The following is a 17,250-nucleotide window of genomic DNA, read 5'->3' on the forward strand; positions in this document are numbered from 1 at the left end:
TAAAATACAAATTTATGATCACCTAAACATCTAAATTTAAGCAGAGCCTCACTCATAACTCAAAGGGAAACTCCCCAAACTAGGCAGAGGACACGACCAAAGAGATGGCCATTCTCTTTAGCTGCGCACTTGCATTCTCCTGTTAAAAGGCAGAGTTGGTTTTGTGGGGTTTCTTCTGGTTTTGTTTGGTTTTTTGTTTTTGGGTTTTTTTGTTTTTTTTTTTTAAACCAGCAGTTAAGTATTCAGAAAAGGAGACTGAGATACATGACTAGAAGTATCTGACAGTCTCAGGACATCTAGCAGTATGACAACAAGCACTTTTACAAAAAACAATCTACAAATATATGTATTCTGTCTTTCAAACCACACTACTGCTGGAGCCAAACAGACACTTTCACTATCTTCACTACCGATTCTCATAAACAAGTGACTGAATTCTTTAACCTTAATAATCGAATTTTAAGTTAATATGGAAAATTATAGGCAAAGATCAGACAGAAGAATTATCCTCTTATGAAAAAGATCACTAAAGCAAGACTAGAAATAGCACAACAAGCCTTTATTATTGCTTTTTGAACAAATACACAGATTTATCTTGTACTGCTATAGTACCTTCAGCAGTTTCATTGTCAGGTCCCATTTTCTGCTTCCTCTATTCTCCCCTTCTCCTGATTCAAAACCATCCCTTTAACACATCATTCCTAATTAGATGATTAGTGCTTGGAAGGGCAGGAGATAAGTCATTTGCATAATTTAATCATAAAAAGAAGTTAAAGATACAGATTTTGCTGTTCGTTTGTACAATTATCTTCACCGGCCTGGGGGGCTGAGATATTAATGTGATTAAACAGTATTTCTGCAAACAGGCAACTATGTGTCCTCTATTAAAGCAGAGCTGGAGGCAAATGAAAAATTAATTTTAGAAGACAATCAATTTTATTCTACATGACTGTAATAAATAACAGCCCATCTGCAGACAAGTCATTAGGCCCTGGGAGGCTACATGTGTCACAAAGTCTAAATGACACACAAGGCCAAGTTTTCCACCAAAACCAGAACGAGTAATAAATAGTCCACCAACTGCCATTCCCATTCAGAAAGTGCGTAGGATTTCCCAGAAAATCAGGTGCATGGGTAAAGTACTCATCACCGACCACGATTTAAGCTTGTACAGTATTCAGAAATACAGGTACTTGGTTTCACCTTCTTCACGTCTCCAGTCTCAGCTTGCCAAAGGTTAAAGTTTTTCCACCCGTATTAGTGAATACCAGTAATGAACAATCCATTTATTTTGTGGGACTGCTATGCCTATCAATAGGCCTTGAACAGAACTAAAGTTTCTTTGATATTGGTTTTCCCAGCACTCCGCTGAAATAATTTTCAACTGAACAGTTATAAAAGAACAAACTGATTTTAACGCGTGCAAGAACTTGCATCAATAGCTACAGAAAATCAAGACTTTTCTGAATTCTACCTGCAAGAATAAATCTAGAGGTGACTAAATAGCCAGGATGCTACCTATGATACCGTGAACTTTATGCAATGTACATGCTTATTAAGTACATAATTATTAATCAGTTATCTACTTTTTAAACTGTTAAGGTGCATAATATTTTTTCCACTAATCTTTACATGCAATCACCTCCACTTAGAATATTAAATCCCCCTCCTTTGATTAAAAATAATCAAGATTGAGCATAATCATATTTCACATATTTGCAACTAAGTAAGGATTTCTGAATATACGCAATGTACAATATATGCACAGTAACAAGTTTATAGTATTCGCTCTACAGAAAATATTTTCTATTTATCACCATTGGTAAACACTTTCCACAGTGGGAAAAGTGCAAATTCCTATACAAGCTTGCACAAACACCCTGTAATCCCCTACTCTTGGCAAGAGTTTACCAGGCAATGCAAGCATACGTTTACTGACTGTTACTACTTCTAGCCCTCGTAGTGCCTTTCATCAGAAGAATTCAAATGCACAGAGATTCTTTACCTGAATGTTCCACTATGCACTTTCTCTATGTTTATTTTCTAAATGAGTATACGGACGTAAGAGGGTAATTAAAATCTATCCAAATATGAGATTAGCTAAATATGTAGGGGATGCCACTGATTTCCGAAGGATCCTTTCAGAATTTGCACAAAATGTTTCCTGGTGTGGACCACAGTGACTTACAGATTTGTTCATGGATATGCATTTAGTTTTGATTGCTTTCTCTGCTCCTGATCCAAAACCACTGAAATCAATTGAAAGACTCTGGTTCTGCAACGGTTCCATTGCAGAATTTCATCTGCAATGAGGTCAAAAGGACAAAGCAATCTCTTCCTTCACATGAGATCCAAAGCCTTCACGTTCATTCAGTCTCCTCTATAGTGTTGCACAGAAAGCTTATAGCCAAATATTAACACATTCTTTAACTGAGTTATTAACACTTAAAATACCTTCAGTGTTAAATCTCCTGTACTTTTTTCTTTCTATCCCATGACACCGTTGGGTCAGTTGCTGACCACCGCTGACTATCTATCTCTTAAGACCCTCAACAGCATCACTCCAATGTACACAATGAATTGAATAGACTCTCTCTGCTCTGAAAAAAGGGCGGTTGAAACCCGCGCTTCAGAATAGGGCACTGTGAAAAATCAACAGCAGAGAAAAGAAGTTCCCAATTTTGCCCACAGTCATATAGCAGAAATAAGCAATCCTCCTAAGCACTTACATAAAAATGTTCTTTGCCCACTTACTGTCTGTAGATTTCTTTACTATCACTCAAATTCTCATAGTGCTAGACATCAAAGGGGATTATTTTGGAAACAATGCGACATCAAACTACTTCATGTGCATAAGATGCTGAAAAAGAGCTCCTAATCAGAAAGCAGAAAAATGAACAGCAGCATCAAGAGCCCTGCAAACAAAAAACTTCCCCCAAAATAGGTGTTTAGGGGTTTAAAAAAAAAGTTTACCAGGCCAGAGGATCTACTAAACCCCTGTATCAAAATATGGTCAAGAACATCTTAAGAAACTTTTTAAACTTGAAAGACTTTTTTAGAACTTGAAAGACAACTCCATGACCATTCAACACAAGTAAAACCTGCAATTGTTGTCTACAACGGAATGTTATTTGTGTATTTCGTTACCGCGGTGTTATTGTCAATGATAGATCAATCTTGATGATGGGGAAAAGATGAGGCTGTGCAGCCACACAGCCCCAAGTATCTGAAGGTGTCAGAGAAATTCTGGGGCAGCAGAGGAAGGGGCGGAATTATAATTGCAGAATAGGCAAATAGGCACAGCAAGAAATTCTGCAATAAATTCAACACACTCTGCATGCAGTGCGCAGATCACCGGCTCTCCTGCAGCAATTCTAACACGCTCTGGTCCCATCAGCCTACTGCACACAGCGCGTAGCAACTTCAACCTTTCTTGGACTCCCTTGCCTGACTGCGCAGGTGCTGAGGGACTGAATTGTTCAAGCATACTTTCTGCAGTCCAGGCCTTCTAACACCCAGGAATCCCAGACAAACGTACTGCATCCGCCAACTCAGCCTCCCTGTTCCTCCTTTCTTCTCCCTGTAAATCAATAACCAACTCCTACTAAGGGTTTACACTTTGTAAGACGCAACTTCACTGTGAGCCAGCAGCAGGTGGGTGTAAGATGTGGTGCGTGGTGGTCTTTCATCTTCCCTTTTTTTCCCCTAGAAAGCAGACGGATGGAGCACCTATCGCTACCTAACACCAGCAGGACAATAACTTACAAATAACCACATCTCCTTCTGAAATCATCCACCCATCCCGGAGAACTGAAGGGCACCGGGAGGACAGCTACATTCACATACCTCTTTTAACATGCAGGTAGAGGACAACCGGCATAAGCAAGGTTCCTACTTTGGTTCGGCTGACAAACATTAGAAAAGCAGTTACACAGAAACAGGCAAACTTGCTGTAGGTTAGGAGAAGCCAATGCAGCGAGACCTATCTAACTACACTGCATATATAATGCAGTATTAATGCATTATATATATAATTATTAGATATTACATATAATTATTAATTATAATATAATTAATGCATATATTATGCAATATAAAAACAAAGACCTAATACAACACACTATTTAAATCAAATCCAGTGCTGGTAGAGTAAGTCCCTAACCTAGCTGGCTTACATGCTAGACTTAGTAGCAGAGATGCTGAACCCTGCCAGGCGTTTAACTTTCTGTTAATAGCTAAGTTTGGAACAAACAACAAAAATATAGAGCTTATACTATTACAAACTTCACATGAATGGATAAAAAAAACCCCTTCTTATGAAGAGTTTCTATGTGGATTGGAATACACCAGCACAAGAACTCGGTCGCTTGGCTTATCTTCATTCAGAGAACATGAGTTCTTAAAATGCATTTAATGGTCTACTGGCGTACTCTGAACCACTCTACAACAGTCACTGCATTACTCAGTAAAGATGCCTACAATAAACAGATCGCAAATATTTTTTTTGTTTCCACACCGACACGAATACAGATTCTCCCAGTATAATAAAGGATTAAATTTTTCAGTCAGTAAGATTAACAGCTAAAATTGTAGAGCTTTAAGGATGAATAACTAAGAAGATGGAACAAACAGCTTATCAGAGGACTGCTGCTTGGGGGCAGGGGCAGTAAAATTTTGAAGAAAGCGTATCAAAAAAGGCAAGGTAAGTGAACGATCAAAAACCCCTCTAGCTTAACATGCAAGAGAGAAGAATTTCATGAAATAGCAAGTTCCAGCAGGAGGAAACAGATTTGTCTGCCCAAAAATCAGCTGTGCAACAAGTAAGGCAATTTATAAAAACAGAGCAGAAAGTGACAGCAATTATGGTTCTGATCCGAGACAAGAAATCTTACTTCTAGTGCACGATAGCAGGATCAATTACCCTTCCTAAGCACTTCTGACTAGGAGAGCGAGCAAGGTTTGCAGCACATCACAGCAACCGTCCTGGTCCAGCCTTTTCCGAGGGCTCCTTCTGAGACGCGCCGTGGCTGCGAAAGCCGAGCGCAACGCATCGCCCCTTCCACGCAGGGACAGCCGGAGCGGGAGCGCAGCACGCTGCCGTGCCACGCGCACGTGTCGCGCAGCGGGGCAGCAGAAGGGACAGCGCGTTTAGCAAGTCTCACGACGAGAGCACGAAGTGCACCGACACATCACTTCTAGTTCTCTGCAAAACAGTCACAACAACCTTGTAAGCAGGTAAATACGATTTCTTAATGACGAGACACTTAACTCAAGGTGTTTTGAGAGGTCGCCTATCAACACGTGAAGTCCCATATAAAAAACACCAAATAAAGCCTTACAAGCCCACAAAAACCCCTCCACAGACGTACATATTTCAATAAACAAGCTCACGCAACAGAGAAAACACGACACTGAGCTCAGTACCTTAGGTCCTGTTTCGGCATTCACATTCTGCTGTTTCCTGACTAACAGCACTTTACTATCTTGTTCTCCTGGGGGTTTTTTGTTGTTGGTTTTGGGTTTGGTTTTGTTTATTTTAAACATGTATTTTAAGGCTCATTGGAAAGACTTGGCATTTTTTCCTACTTCTATTTTTCAGTATTATCTCAGAATCTCTTTAGGAAATTGCCTTCCTTCAGCACACAACAACGTTTAAAAGTTATGAGGATGAGAAGAGGCAGCTCCAGAGACCTGCAGCAGTGAAGCGAGGAGCCTTCAGCAGCTTTGCAAAAAACAACAGGGATAACGTTTCACAGACACCGGACATTTTCTGATTAACTGTTATAAAAACAGTCTATTAGCTATCCTGTAAAACTTGTACTAGGCAAAAACAACCACTACATGTGAAAGAAAAAGCATAATACATAACGTTTTAAATATACTGATTACAAGTTCTAAAGGAAACTCAAAATATTTTTTTCTTTAAACTAGCTTGGTCTTCTTAATTCGCAATTCTTAAATTACCGTTAACACACAAGTATCTAAATCCCCCTACTGGCACAACGTCTGTGCTAAGACCTTTCTTACAGCCACTTTTTTTTTTTTTTTTTTTTAAAGTTACAAATATACAAATATTCCCTCTTGGGTAGCGGTGGGGAATAAGACAGGTCAGCTCATCAGCACGCACATACAGGATTTCAGGACATCATTTGTGAGGCAGAGAAAGCACAATCCGAGTATGACACAGTTGCTTCCTGGAGGATTACAACTCGCGCTCTGCTCCGCTAAGGACAAACGCAACGGCAGAGCATCCGTATTTGCCCGCTTGAGCGACTCCTGGTCGGGGCAGCGGCCACGTCGGGGGCTAGCCGTGACACCTAACAGCCTCAACAACTCCCGCATAACCCGCTCATCCCAATGAATGCCAATAAAACCTGGCTTCCGCAGCACAGCTACTTCTAGTCTGTAAACCGGCTGCCTAGAGAGGCCGAGAGCCTCCATCCTTGGAAATACTCCAAATCCAACTGGACGCAGCTCTAAATACTCCAAATCCAACTGGACGCAGCTCTAAATACTCCAAATCCAACTGGACGCAGCTCTGGGCAACCAGCTCTAGCGGACCCTGCTTAGACAGAGGAGCTGCACCGGATGATCTCCGGAGGACCCTGCCGACCTCAACTATTCCGATTCTGCAAAACCCGTTACGTTTGGAACTCCGTACACATACGGTGTAAAATAATTCTGATCAACTTATAAAGTGTTCTGTTTTAATTCCACTCTCCTTACAGGTTTGGAAACCGGAGAGGAAAAACGACTCGATGTTCTGTTGACTGGAAGTACCATGAGGGCATCCCAAGCTGAAACTTCTCTTGCCACAGACTGGACAGAAATAAAATTGCATGCTGAGAACGTTACTCACATGGCTATGAAAAGTATCAAAAAAAGTAAAGACTTTTAGTAAAGAAACCAAGATATTTAATATAGCCATACAGGTTAATGTAGGAAATGTAGTTTGTATCCATAGCAAATGCAATTTAAACTAAATTTCTGGATTATTCCAAAGCCTGTCTCTTTATAAATATGTATGTAAAATTTTCCAAAAATCAAAGGTGATTTCCATTGTTTGGGAGAGAGGCTTTAGAATAATCCAGAAATTTAGATTAAACTGTATTTTGTGTGTATATTATATCAATCAATATGTGTATGTTAATTAGATAAATCCCATATTAAATCTAACTTCCATTTTTACTTACATGGTAGCTGAAATGCGTTCTCTGATAGAACATGAAAACTGTGATCACAGGAGCCTATGGCTGGGAAAAACAGTGAGGATGACTAACAACAGTGAGTGCAAAACAACGTGGAAAAATAATATTGGGATTCTTTCAACTAAAAATCAGAGCTACCTCTGTCCGAAATACTATCAGGACTTGAAGGGGTTCACCCTACCAGAGACAAAAAAACCCCAAAACACACCACCACATAGAGGTGGCATTCAAAAGAGTAAGCACAACCTTCTGGCACGAAGAACATTTCTGCTTCTTAGCACAGGAAACCCTTAACTGTCTTACAAGCTGGCGAGATGTATCGGGCTGAGTCTTGACTAGAATAACTGAAAGTAAAGTGCACTGATGATGCAAAACATGACATATTTCAGTACATTCTAGTCATAAACAGACTAGACTGCACATACTTTTAGACCAAATAAAATAGATAGCATCTCGATTCTAAAAATATACTTTTCACCCAAAGCCCCCAAAAGTAGTTTTTCCTTTGTTTTTCCCTATTTAACCATCAGGTATTCAAGCAAAATAATCTATTTTATAGAAGGAGCGCAATCAAAAAAAATCCAAAACCATTACAGGAGATGACCTCAAAATTCTAGGTCTACCCCTACACTTTATGTCACGCACAACTACAGCTAGCGTTGAGGGCAACTGAACTTGTGAACTGAAGCGGAAAAAGATTTCAAAACATTTAAGATTTTCACCTAATTTGCTGATACGATACATCGCAGAAGCTACCTAGCTCAAGAGGGACAGAAAAGCAATTGAATTGGTGGGAAAAATCTGAAGGAACGTGTATTAAGGATCTTTTCAATGCTTACATTCCTATTGTATACTATAAAATACATTTCATCGCAATACTTCAGCGTCTATGTGCCAAATCCTTAACTAATACTGTCACTAGAAACCCTCAATTAATGACAATATTAATGGAGCTTTATGCAGCACAGATAATAGAACACATGCATAATATAGCTAGATACCTCAGGTTCTACACATTACTAGTAAAAAGCCATTAATACAGAATAATCCAATAAAAGCACCGCTTGTGACAGCATTACCATACTTTTTAGTATAAGTAAAAAGAGTCTCCCTCCTAAATAACTACTAAATGCTTCGGGTTCTAACATATTGCTGCAAGCTATAATGGTTATAACTGTTAATCCAATACACCTTTTATACAAACCCATAAACACACGAGTGGAAAAATAGCACAGATGTTCATCTCTAATGCAATTTCCATTCAATTTCCTAAGTGCAGTCCCTGTGTGCAAACTAGCTTAACGTTATGTTTAGCTTGCAAATTCTTTTAATAAATAATGAATGCAATAGAACCGGTAGATCAATGGCAAGCTGAGAAATCATAAAAAAAGCCTTTTGTGCTCATGCTGTTGCCGATTTCAAACTTTAATCCAGCGACAGATCGATACTACTTTTTCTTTTTAACCCATCACATAAATAGCAGATAGACTAGATGTAGGTTAAATGCTGTTACCAGATATCAATTTCCAGAAACTTGATAAGATCAGACACGACTGCAATCGAACACTTTATACCTTAACGTATACACAACAATATACACTGCTAAACATCGCACTTTAAGGCACCGTACAGTAATAAAGCAAGCACTACGCATTTGTTTTGGTTCTTACTTTTTGGGGAAGCGGTATTTGTAACCGAGTCAAGAGAGGCTCTGACGACCTATTTTAATGAGCAAATTGGGCTTAGCGGGTCGAGATGTACCGGCAAGGAAACAGAATCTCCCCACGCTCGCTAGCGACAATGAACTTTATAAGCGCACACAACAACAACAACAACATAGCTGTGCTACTAAAAAGAAAGGAAAGCAAACAAATTTCTGTTTTACGGGATTTGGATATTGGAACCTTCTGGGCAGGTATCAAAGTACAGTAGTTAATAGGTTTCCGTGTTTCTTACAGGTTGGAGAACGGCGGGGAGAGGGGAAGCCCTATTGCTAAGTCACTTTGGATAAGCATGCTTTACCAAGAGGGAACAAAGATCAAAAGCGTATAGCCCCAAGGGACAGTTCTGATATCAAGCAGGATAAATCTAAATCACTAAGAATCATTACTAACTAATGTACTTGCGCTTGGTAATGCATGTTTAATCGTAGCATACAAAAACCTTGCCTTAGCTTACACCAAAGGAACACGTCACAGACGGCAGTAACTCTAGCCTCATGACGTTTGGTTCTGCTACTACTATTGTTTATGTAAATAATCCTTAAAATACTGCATTTCCATACACCTACAGGGTTTTATGACACTGATAATCACATGAAGAACTTATAAAAGAAACTAGATGGGAACTTTCTAGGTATTTTAGAGTACGGATTTGGATCGTTTTGTTCATAACTTCAGAAAATCCAGAACTAGCATTTCTGCAACAGGCAGAGAAAAGATTAAAGCATAACTTCAGAAAATCCAAAATGACCATTTCCGCAACAGGCAGAGAAAAGATTAAAGATCCCACATTCAGCACGAACAAGATCAGACCCAAAAACGTAGTGCCTGTTTGAAAACGCCTCATACGTGTAAATCTTTCAAACGCAGGCTTCAAGCGAGCGTGTCCCACCTTTCACAAGAAGGGTTCAGATCCCAGGAATATTTCTAAGTTCTTTGCCCTTGTTCTGGCAACCTTCCACTGGCATCAAAGGGGGGTTCACCTCAGCAAAGTCCAAACAGGGACTTCACAGCCCAGATTTCAACTCCTTGTTAATGCTGACACCGACAAACAGCTCTCACGCAATGTGAATGCCAGGCTGTACGCAATGAAATAAACAAGATGTACTTCTTTAAGACACCTCAGAACGCTCGTTTTAAATATTTTCTGCAAAACTACCAAGGTAGGCAGACACTAGTTTCTCACTCTGAGGCCGCTGCCACACAACAAAACATGATTTTCTAATTCAGTGATCTTTGCTGTGCTCCTCAGCGCTACCCAAGCTGATTTTCACCTGCCTTTGCAACAAATGCGCGCGCACAAACAGGGGCTGCGTGTCCAACCGCAGCCCCGGCGTGAGAAGAATTTCCCATCTACAGAGCTGGTCGCTTCTGGAAGCTTTCTAAGTATAATGCTATTGCCACACATTGATATATTGGTGAAAGAAAGGCAAATATAACAATGCAAAAGCTTAAACTCATTTGAATAAACTGTGAATTTCTATTACACATATTGTTTCCTTTATCAAATTGGAACTACTGGAGCAAGAATACCAAGAATGCCAACATAAATCTAGATCTGTTACAGCCGGTTTCTCCAATTTATTCTCAGAAGCCTTAATGACAAAAAGTCAAAGTTCTTCTGTTTGGGGGAGAGATTAGGAAAAGGAACATTCGCGATAATTTTTAACGGTAAAATAAACCACCGCAGAGAAAGAGATCAGGTCTCATGAAACGACTGAAGCAAATCACAAAATACTGCTTTCTCTTCTAAAGAAAAACAAGGAAGACCGCAAGTGGTTTAATAAAGACTAAAGAATAAAAGCCAAAAAAACCTGTGCGCAGCCTACTTGGGAAATAGATCTTCATTATTCATGGCAGAGTACTTTACACTTTGTGCAGTCTTTTCCAGAATTTAAAACCGTTCCACAAAGACACATTCCAACCCCTTTTATGATTTGCGTTCCACAGGTTCTGCTCCAAGATAATGGATACCAGACTATACAGATCAGAAATTAACGGTGATCGACAACTTTTCTAACATATCTGGCACTAAACGGTAAGTAGTAACAGAAACATAATAAACAAGTTTTCCTATTTTAAATCTAACAGATGTTGAATCCAGACACGCTTAACTTTGAAGGAATATTATTAGTAAGAATTTTAAAAAAAAGAAAAAAGAAGAGAGAAAGCCTTCCTTCAGCCTGTAATCAATTTGGACACAATGATATTCTATTTATAGCAACACTTTTAACATGTTCTAGTCTTATATTATTTATTCGGATCATTCCTGTTACAATGAAATATTAATGTTGAGAAAGTGGTTACTCTATTAAGCAGCTATCCCTATGTTTAGATTTTCATATTGATCTCCACTATTTTGGAATAATTAATCATGAAACTGTATTCGTCTTATTTTGTATTATAATACAAACAGAAGTTTAGCATCTTCCCCACAATGATGCCCTGATTAAATTTATATTTTGACCTATTCCTAAAGGCAATTTAGTTATTCCAACAGAAGGGGGAAAAGGGGATACCGCCACTTTAAAAGCTTCAATCTCTTTGACATTGCTGGCAGTGTATGGGAACATTAATGCATCTGTCATGATAACAAGCTAAGAATAACATCTAGACATCAAACCGAGCAGAGAATCCATCTGAAGTGATTCATTCAGATCTGTCTCATTGATTTATTAAACACAGGGCAACATCTGCAGCCTCACAGAGCCGCTTGGCAAAATTAATGCAAGATCAATTCAAATGGAAAAAAGTGCAAAAGAGATAAATCAAAACACAATTTGCATGCAGTTCCACAATCAGGCTTATTGGGTGCAAATGCTCAATTTCCCTCCCAACGCAAATGAGTTTAAATGTTGTTTTATCTTCGTAGAATTGTGTGATTTGAAGTGACAGTGAAGAGTTCTGCAGGTTGAAATGGTGAAAAGAAAAAAAGGAGAAGAAATGCTTGCAAAGACCTTTTGAATATGCAACAAGAATATCATTAATACCTAATTGTTTAGCTTTTTTGTCTTTGCTACAAAAACACAGTATTTTTCAGTTGTAGAAGTCTCAGTAGAAAATTACATATGTATTATGCATATACACATGCAGGAAACATACAAATACTCCATTTTGGAGGAAAAGCATGTTACACTTCAAATGGGGAGCTCTATTGCTATGAAAAAAGAAGGGAATTTTAATCAAGGCTTCTCCAGATTATATATGCTTTTGATGAAAATATTCAAGTGTTTGAGTAGTTTTGAACAAGCACAGACTTTCAAGATGTCCGAAAAGAACGAGGGGTTTTTCCAAAAGTATAATTAATCTGCTCAGAAAGTGGAAAAATTCCTCTCTGCATCTCTAGCAGAATGCACTACGCTAGTGATCTCTCTCGAGAACGTTTTAAGCGAGTCTCCTCTCCAGGGAAGAAAAGGAAACTGAGAAATTGGTCATTGCTTGTCTTTTAACATGCTACCACCTCCAAAATTCACAAGTTTGGCCAAGTCGGAAGGCACACTAAATATTTACTTAGTCAAAGAAGTTTATCTAAGCAGATGTCCACGTTTAAAATCAATACACAAGGACACTCTGTGCAGTGCTACATGACTGGATTGCTTTAATTATAATCTTGACATCATTCTCCTAATAAAAGACAGAGTATTGCTGACTATAGGGTAGCTTTTAATAGACAACATGACTAGACCCTCATCTCATAAAATGTCTACATTTACTGCTTAAATTCATTTCTGAAGCCTTTTATTGTTTTTGAATAGCCAAAGTAATACAAAATATTAGCTTAACTGGATACCTTAAATCATAAAAAATAAGCCATGTACTAAAACTCTGTTTTCTGTGAAGTATTCTTAGTATTTACTGAATAATCCGGACCAACACTAAGCTTTTTCAGTAGCCAACAGCATCCATCAAATACAGAAACCCTGTAGAACAGGTTATGATCATACTACTATAACCTTAATTTTAAGGACTGATATATTTACCATCATAAAAATGTTCTCACTATGGTTTTAAATTTCATTTTTAAATAAAACTTCTTTAGAGCTTTCTACTTTAAGCAAACGTTATGCTTTACTACTGAAATTAAGCATGTGTCCATAATTTAAGTAATCTTCTAAGGTTTGGCAAAATAGCAACTAGATTTTGTAAATATGTTGTACTCACTATTCACTTGAAGATGCTACCTGTAACGAAATGAACGGTTAGTTACATTTTACAAACCTCGCTTCCAAATTAGATTACGTGATGATGGCCAGCAACAATCAAAGTTAGGAACATTTTGTTTACAAGTGAATGAAAATTATACATGTACTATTTAAAAAAAACCCGCAAAGGTCAAAGATGCTAGATACAGGTAACGAGCGTTGCATACACGGAACGTAAACATACAAAACACTTTCACTTACAGGTATGTTTCTCTGCAGCTCTTATGAGCTCTGTAAACAAGCTCAACTAAAAAAAAAAAAAAGCAACAGAATAAGCAGAAGGTCTCTTTTTTCCAATTATATGTAATTGATGATTCACGTTCCAGTTAAAAATAATAATTAAAAGTGTACACTAATGTAAGAGATGTTGACTTTTAAAGTCAACTAACAATGAAAACAACGATAGCCAGCATTTCTTATTGCTTTTTCTGGCAGCTCATGAGTTTAATGCACTATTTCTACAGTATTCAAATATATGTGTGTCTCTATAAATTAAAAAAAAAAATATACTTTAAAAGCAACGCACAATATTCCAAGTTGGAATTAATGCGTGAGTCATGCAGTAGAACAATACATATCGAAGGGTTTGCTTCTAAAAGATCACATTTTTTCAAGAGTTTACTTCCCAGGTACAGAACCTAAATATTGTATGTATAGCTGGAACAGTTCTACCGCGTTTTACTTGTTTGGTACCATGCACTGCAGTGGTCCCCAAGTCACTTCACAGCAAACCAAAATTAGATCGCTCATGTATTTAGCTATTTTTATCCAACATTCTCTCCCATTAAGTATGGGCTGTTCAAGGAAAAAAAAAAAAATCTGTAAATAAAATGACACATTAAGCATTCAATTAGCAGGATGGAATACAATTAACATCGTTAAGTTACAATACTTGAGAAAAGTTTCGTATGTGCTGGTAACACATGCATTACACCTGAAACCCTGAATGCAAAACACATCGGTATCAGCAGGTTATCCGAACGAGTGGCATTTTCAAGAGATATAAACGAAGGTTGTGCAATGTTTCAATAAATGAGAAACATTTTAGGGAAGGTAAGGGGATCTGCTATTCCTGAACAGGTAAAAATGCACAGTGTTTTCATAACTAGGCAGGGAGCGCTTGTGCGTACACACGTGTTGAATGTGCTTTCGGAGCAGAGAGCTTTGACTCCGTTCAGATGTGTTTCTGCCCTATTAAATCCCCCCTCGACAGTGCTCTCGCCGTATCTTCAGCCTTGGAGCAGGTCTTCGTTCCACTGACTGCTCCTTTCGGACCCTCCTGGAGCATCGCCTGGCTCCTCACCTACAGCTCCCCCGGCCTCCCTTCTCAGCTGCTCCTTGCATTACTTGTTCCCTTACGCTACCATGGCCATAAGTCTTTGTCAAAGGAAGAAAAAAAAAAAAAAAAGTCATGAAATACAAGTTTTAAACGTGTAACACTTCAGCGTTTCTTGATCTTAAATCACTGGTCGTAAGAGGGCAGAAATGATCAGGCTGCATCTAAGGGCTGTATCATCAAATCAGATCCCGCACTTCCCTAAGGAAAAACTTTAGCAGGGTCACAGAAATTAAAAAGACGTATTTCTTTAACAGTCAACTTGCACGCTAGTCGAGTTTCGGAAACATTTCAGAGAAGCATTTACATGTTAAATGTGTCCCGTAGTAATCTTCCATTAATTTTATTCAAAGACGTTAGTCTCAGACCTTACTTACAACACCGTCATTTTAATAAGGCAGCAGTTGTGATGTCACAGAAGTGCACGACATGGAAATAAACAGGCAGCGGGAGAAGGCGTTACAGAAACGCAACGCAAGAGAAAAAGCACACACTTCAAATGAACATATCTAGGAGTCGGGTGCAAGCATCTCTAGAATGTCACCTTTAACACAAACTAATTTTGAAATAAAGCGAGCGCTGCTGTTCACGAACGGAGGCGCGCCCTGCTCCTGCCTAGGCGCACAGCTGCGAGGAGGGGATCAGGCCCCAAATCAGCGCGTACTTACGGTGCCCGTAAAGAAAAAAGGAAAAGAAAAAAGAAAACCAGCACCCCACCCCCCTCCACCCAACACGTTCGGTACCGAGCAGTTCGAAATAGCGACTCCAGACCCCCAAGTTAGTAACTATTTGCATGCTGCAAGCCAGGTCTCGCACTCGAAGCGCTCCCGAACAGCCGCTGTGAAGAAAGTTTCCCGGCAGCGGCGGGCAGGAGCCCGGGAGCAGGAGCCCGGGAGCAGGAGCCCGGGAGCCGGCGGGCAGGAGCCCGGGAGCAGCCCGGGAGCAGCCCGGGTGCCGGCGGGCAGGAGCCCGGGAGCAGCCCGGGAGCCGGCGGGGGCTCCGGGGAGCCGCGGCCCCGGGCAATGCCCGCACCCCGCCCGCACCCCGCCCGGCCCCGAGAGCGTTTCTGCGCGCCGCGGGCCATTATCACCTCTAAAGGCGGCAGCTCTGAGGTCACAAGCCGGGATTATGACCCCGCGTACGAAGGGCCCAGCAGGGATCCCCCACCAACGCAGCCCGCCCCGGGCACAGCCACTGCAGCGCGACAGGGCAGGGCTGCGGCCGCGCCAGACCCCTCGGTGCGCGACATGAAACTATCGCGGAACGACGCCGCGCAACAGCTTGCCCAGCGCCGCCCGGGGGTGCTGAGGGGAGCCCGGAGTTGCAGCGGAAGAAAAACAACGCAGAAAACTTCGGGGTTTTTGGTTTGTTTTTTTTTTTTTTTTCTTTTTAGGAGCGTATTCGGGAAGTAGCAGCTTTCCCGGCTACGGGAAAAGTTTGCAGAGCGGCGCGCAGAGCCGCCCCGCCAGCCCGGGGCCGGAGGAAGCCGGCGGAGCTCCCCGTGCCCGCACCCCCGCACCCCGGCCCCCGAGGAAGCCGGCGGAGCTCCCCATGCCCGCACCCCCGCACCCCGGCCCGCGGCTCCCCCGCGCAGCGCGTCCCCGCTGCCCGCACACCCACGGCCACGCAGCGGGGCCCGCGGGGAGAGGGGAGGGCAGCGGCCGCCCCCCGCACCCCCGGCAGGGCTCCCCGCACCCCCGGCAGGGCTCCCCGCGGGCCGCCGGCCCCCCGCGGCCGGAGGAAGAGCAAAGTTTGGCGGCTCACCTGGCGTTGGTGCAGTCGTTGTACAAAGTTTCGAAGTCCTTCCTGGTGATGAGCTTGCAGCGGTTGACGCCGGGCTGGATGGCCCCCAGCCCGCGCAGGATGCGGACCTGCTCCACCGTGCACACCACGGGCGATATATCCAGCCGCTTCAGCTTGGTGTAGACCGTGTGCAGCCCCCCCACCAGGTGCTTCAGGAAGAGATCGAAGACCTGCGGCAGGCAGATCAGCTCCTGCCCCTCCACGAGGAACGAGGCCACCTTCACCCCGTGCAGGTCGACCATCTTACACTCGTTGCCGCCGCCGCCGCCCCCGCCGCCGCCCGCGCCGGCCCCGCCGCTGCCGGCGGAGAGGAAACTGTTGACGAGGCTGCCGGTGAGGCGCGGGGACTCCGCGGGGCTGGAGTACAGCGGGTCCGCCCGGAACAAGCCGGCCGAGCCCCCCGCGCCGCCGCTGGAAGTTGCGGCGATGACGGGCGGCGCGGACACAGCCATGGCCAGCCGGGCCCCCGCCGCCGGGCTCCCGCCGCGCCTCAGCCCCGCGCCCTCGCGCGCACTCTCGCCGCGCTCCTCGCGCTCCTACTGAACGCCGCGCGCCGCGCGCCCGCACGCAGCGGCCGCCGCCAGCCGCGCGCCCAGACCCCTCCCCAGCGCCGCCGGGGGGGGGGGGGGGAAGAGTGACAGCGCCCTCCAGCCAATGCGCCCCGCCCGCCTCCGGCGCGGCCTCGGCGAGTGGCTGCCGGGCGGCGGGGCGGGGCGGGGCAGCGCCGGCCGCGGCACCTGGGCCGCGGGGCGTGAGGGGGGTCCGCGCGCTTCGCGCCTCGCCCCGGCTGCCCGACGCTCCCGGCTGCGCCGCAAAGCGCGAGGAAAGTTTCGGCGGGCTCCGCCTGGGCCCGGCGGGGATCCCGCGGCGCGGGCCCGGCGCCCTGAGGGAGGGGAGGGCAAGGCTGGGGCCGGCGCCTTCCCCGGGTGGTTGGGGCGGCCGCCGCGCTCCGCTACGTGCCGGGTGTTGAGGCACCTGTG

General features: G+C 43.0%; 1 protein-coding gene across 1 annotated transcript in view; it reads right to left on the minus strand.

Moving 5' to 3' along the window:
• The window catches only part of DACH2 (dachshund family transcription factor 2), a 313,020-nt gene extending 296,298 nt beyond the window's left edge, over nt 1-16,722 (minus strand). The window contains exon 1 of the mRNA XM_075720636.1: nt 16,232-16,722. Coding sequence (XP_075576751.1) covers nt 16,232-16,722 — 491 coding nt within the window. The remainder of the gene's footprint in view (nt 1-16,231) is intronic.
• Nucleotides 16,723-17,250: the final 528 nt, after the last annotated feature.

This window comes from Pelecanus crispus, chromosome 13 (genome assembly GCF_030463565.1).
Source record: "Pelecanus crispus isolate bPelCri1 chromosome 13, bPelCri1.pri, whole genome shotgun sequence".
Lineage (NCBI taxonomy): Eukaryota > Metazoa > Chordata > Aves > Pelecaniformes > Pelecanidae > Pelecanus > Pelecanus crispus.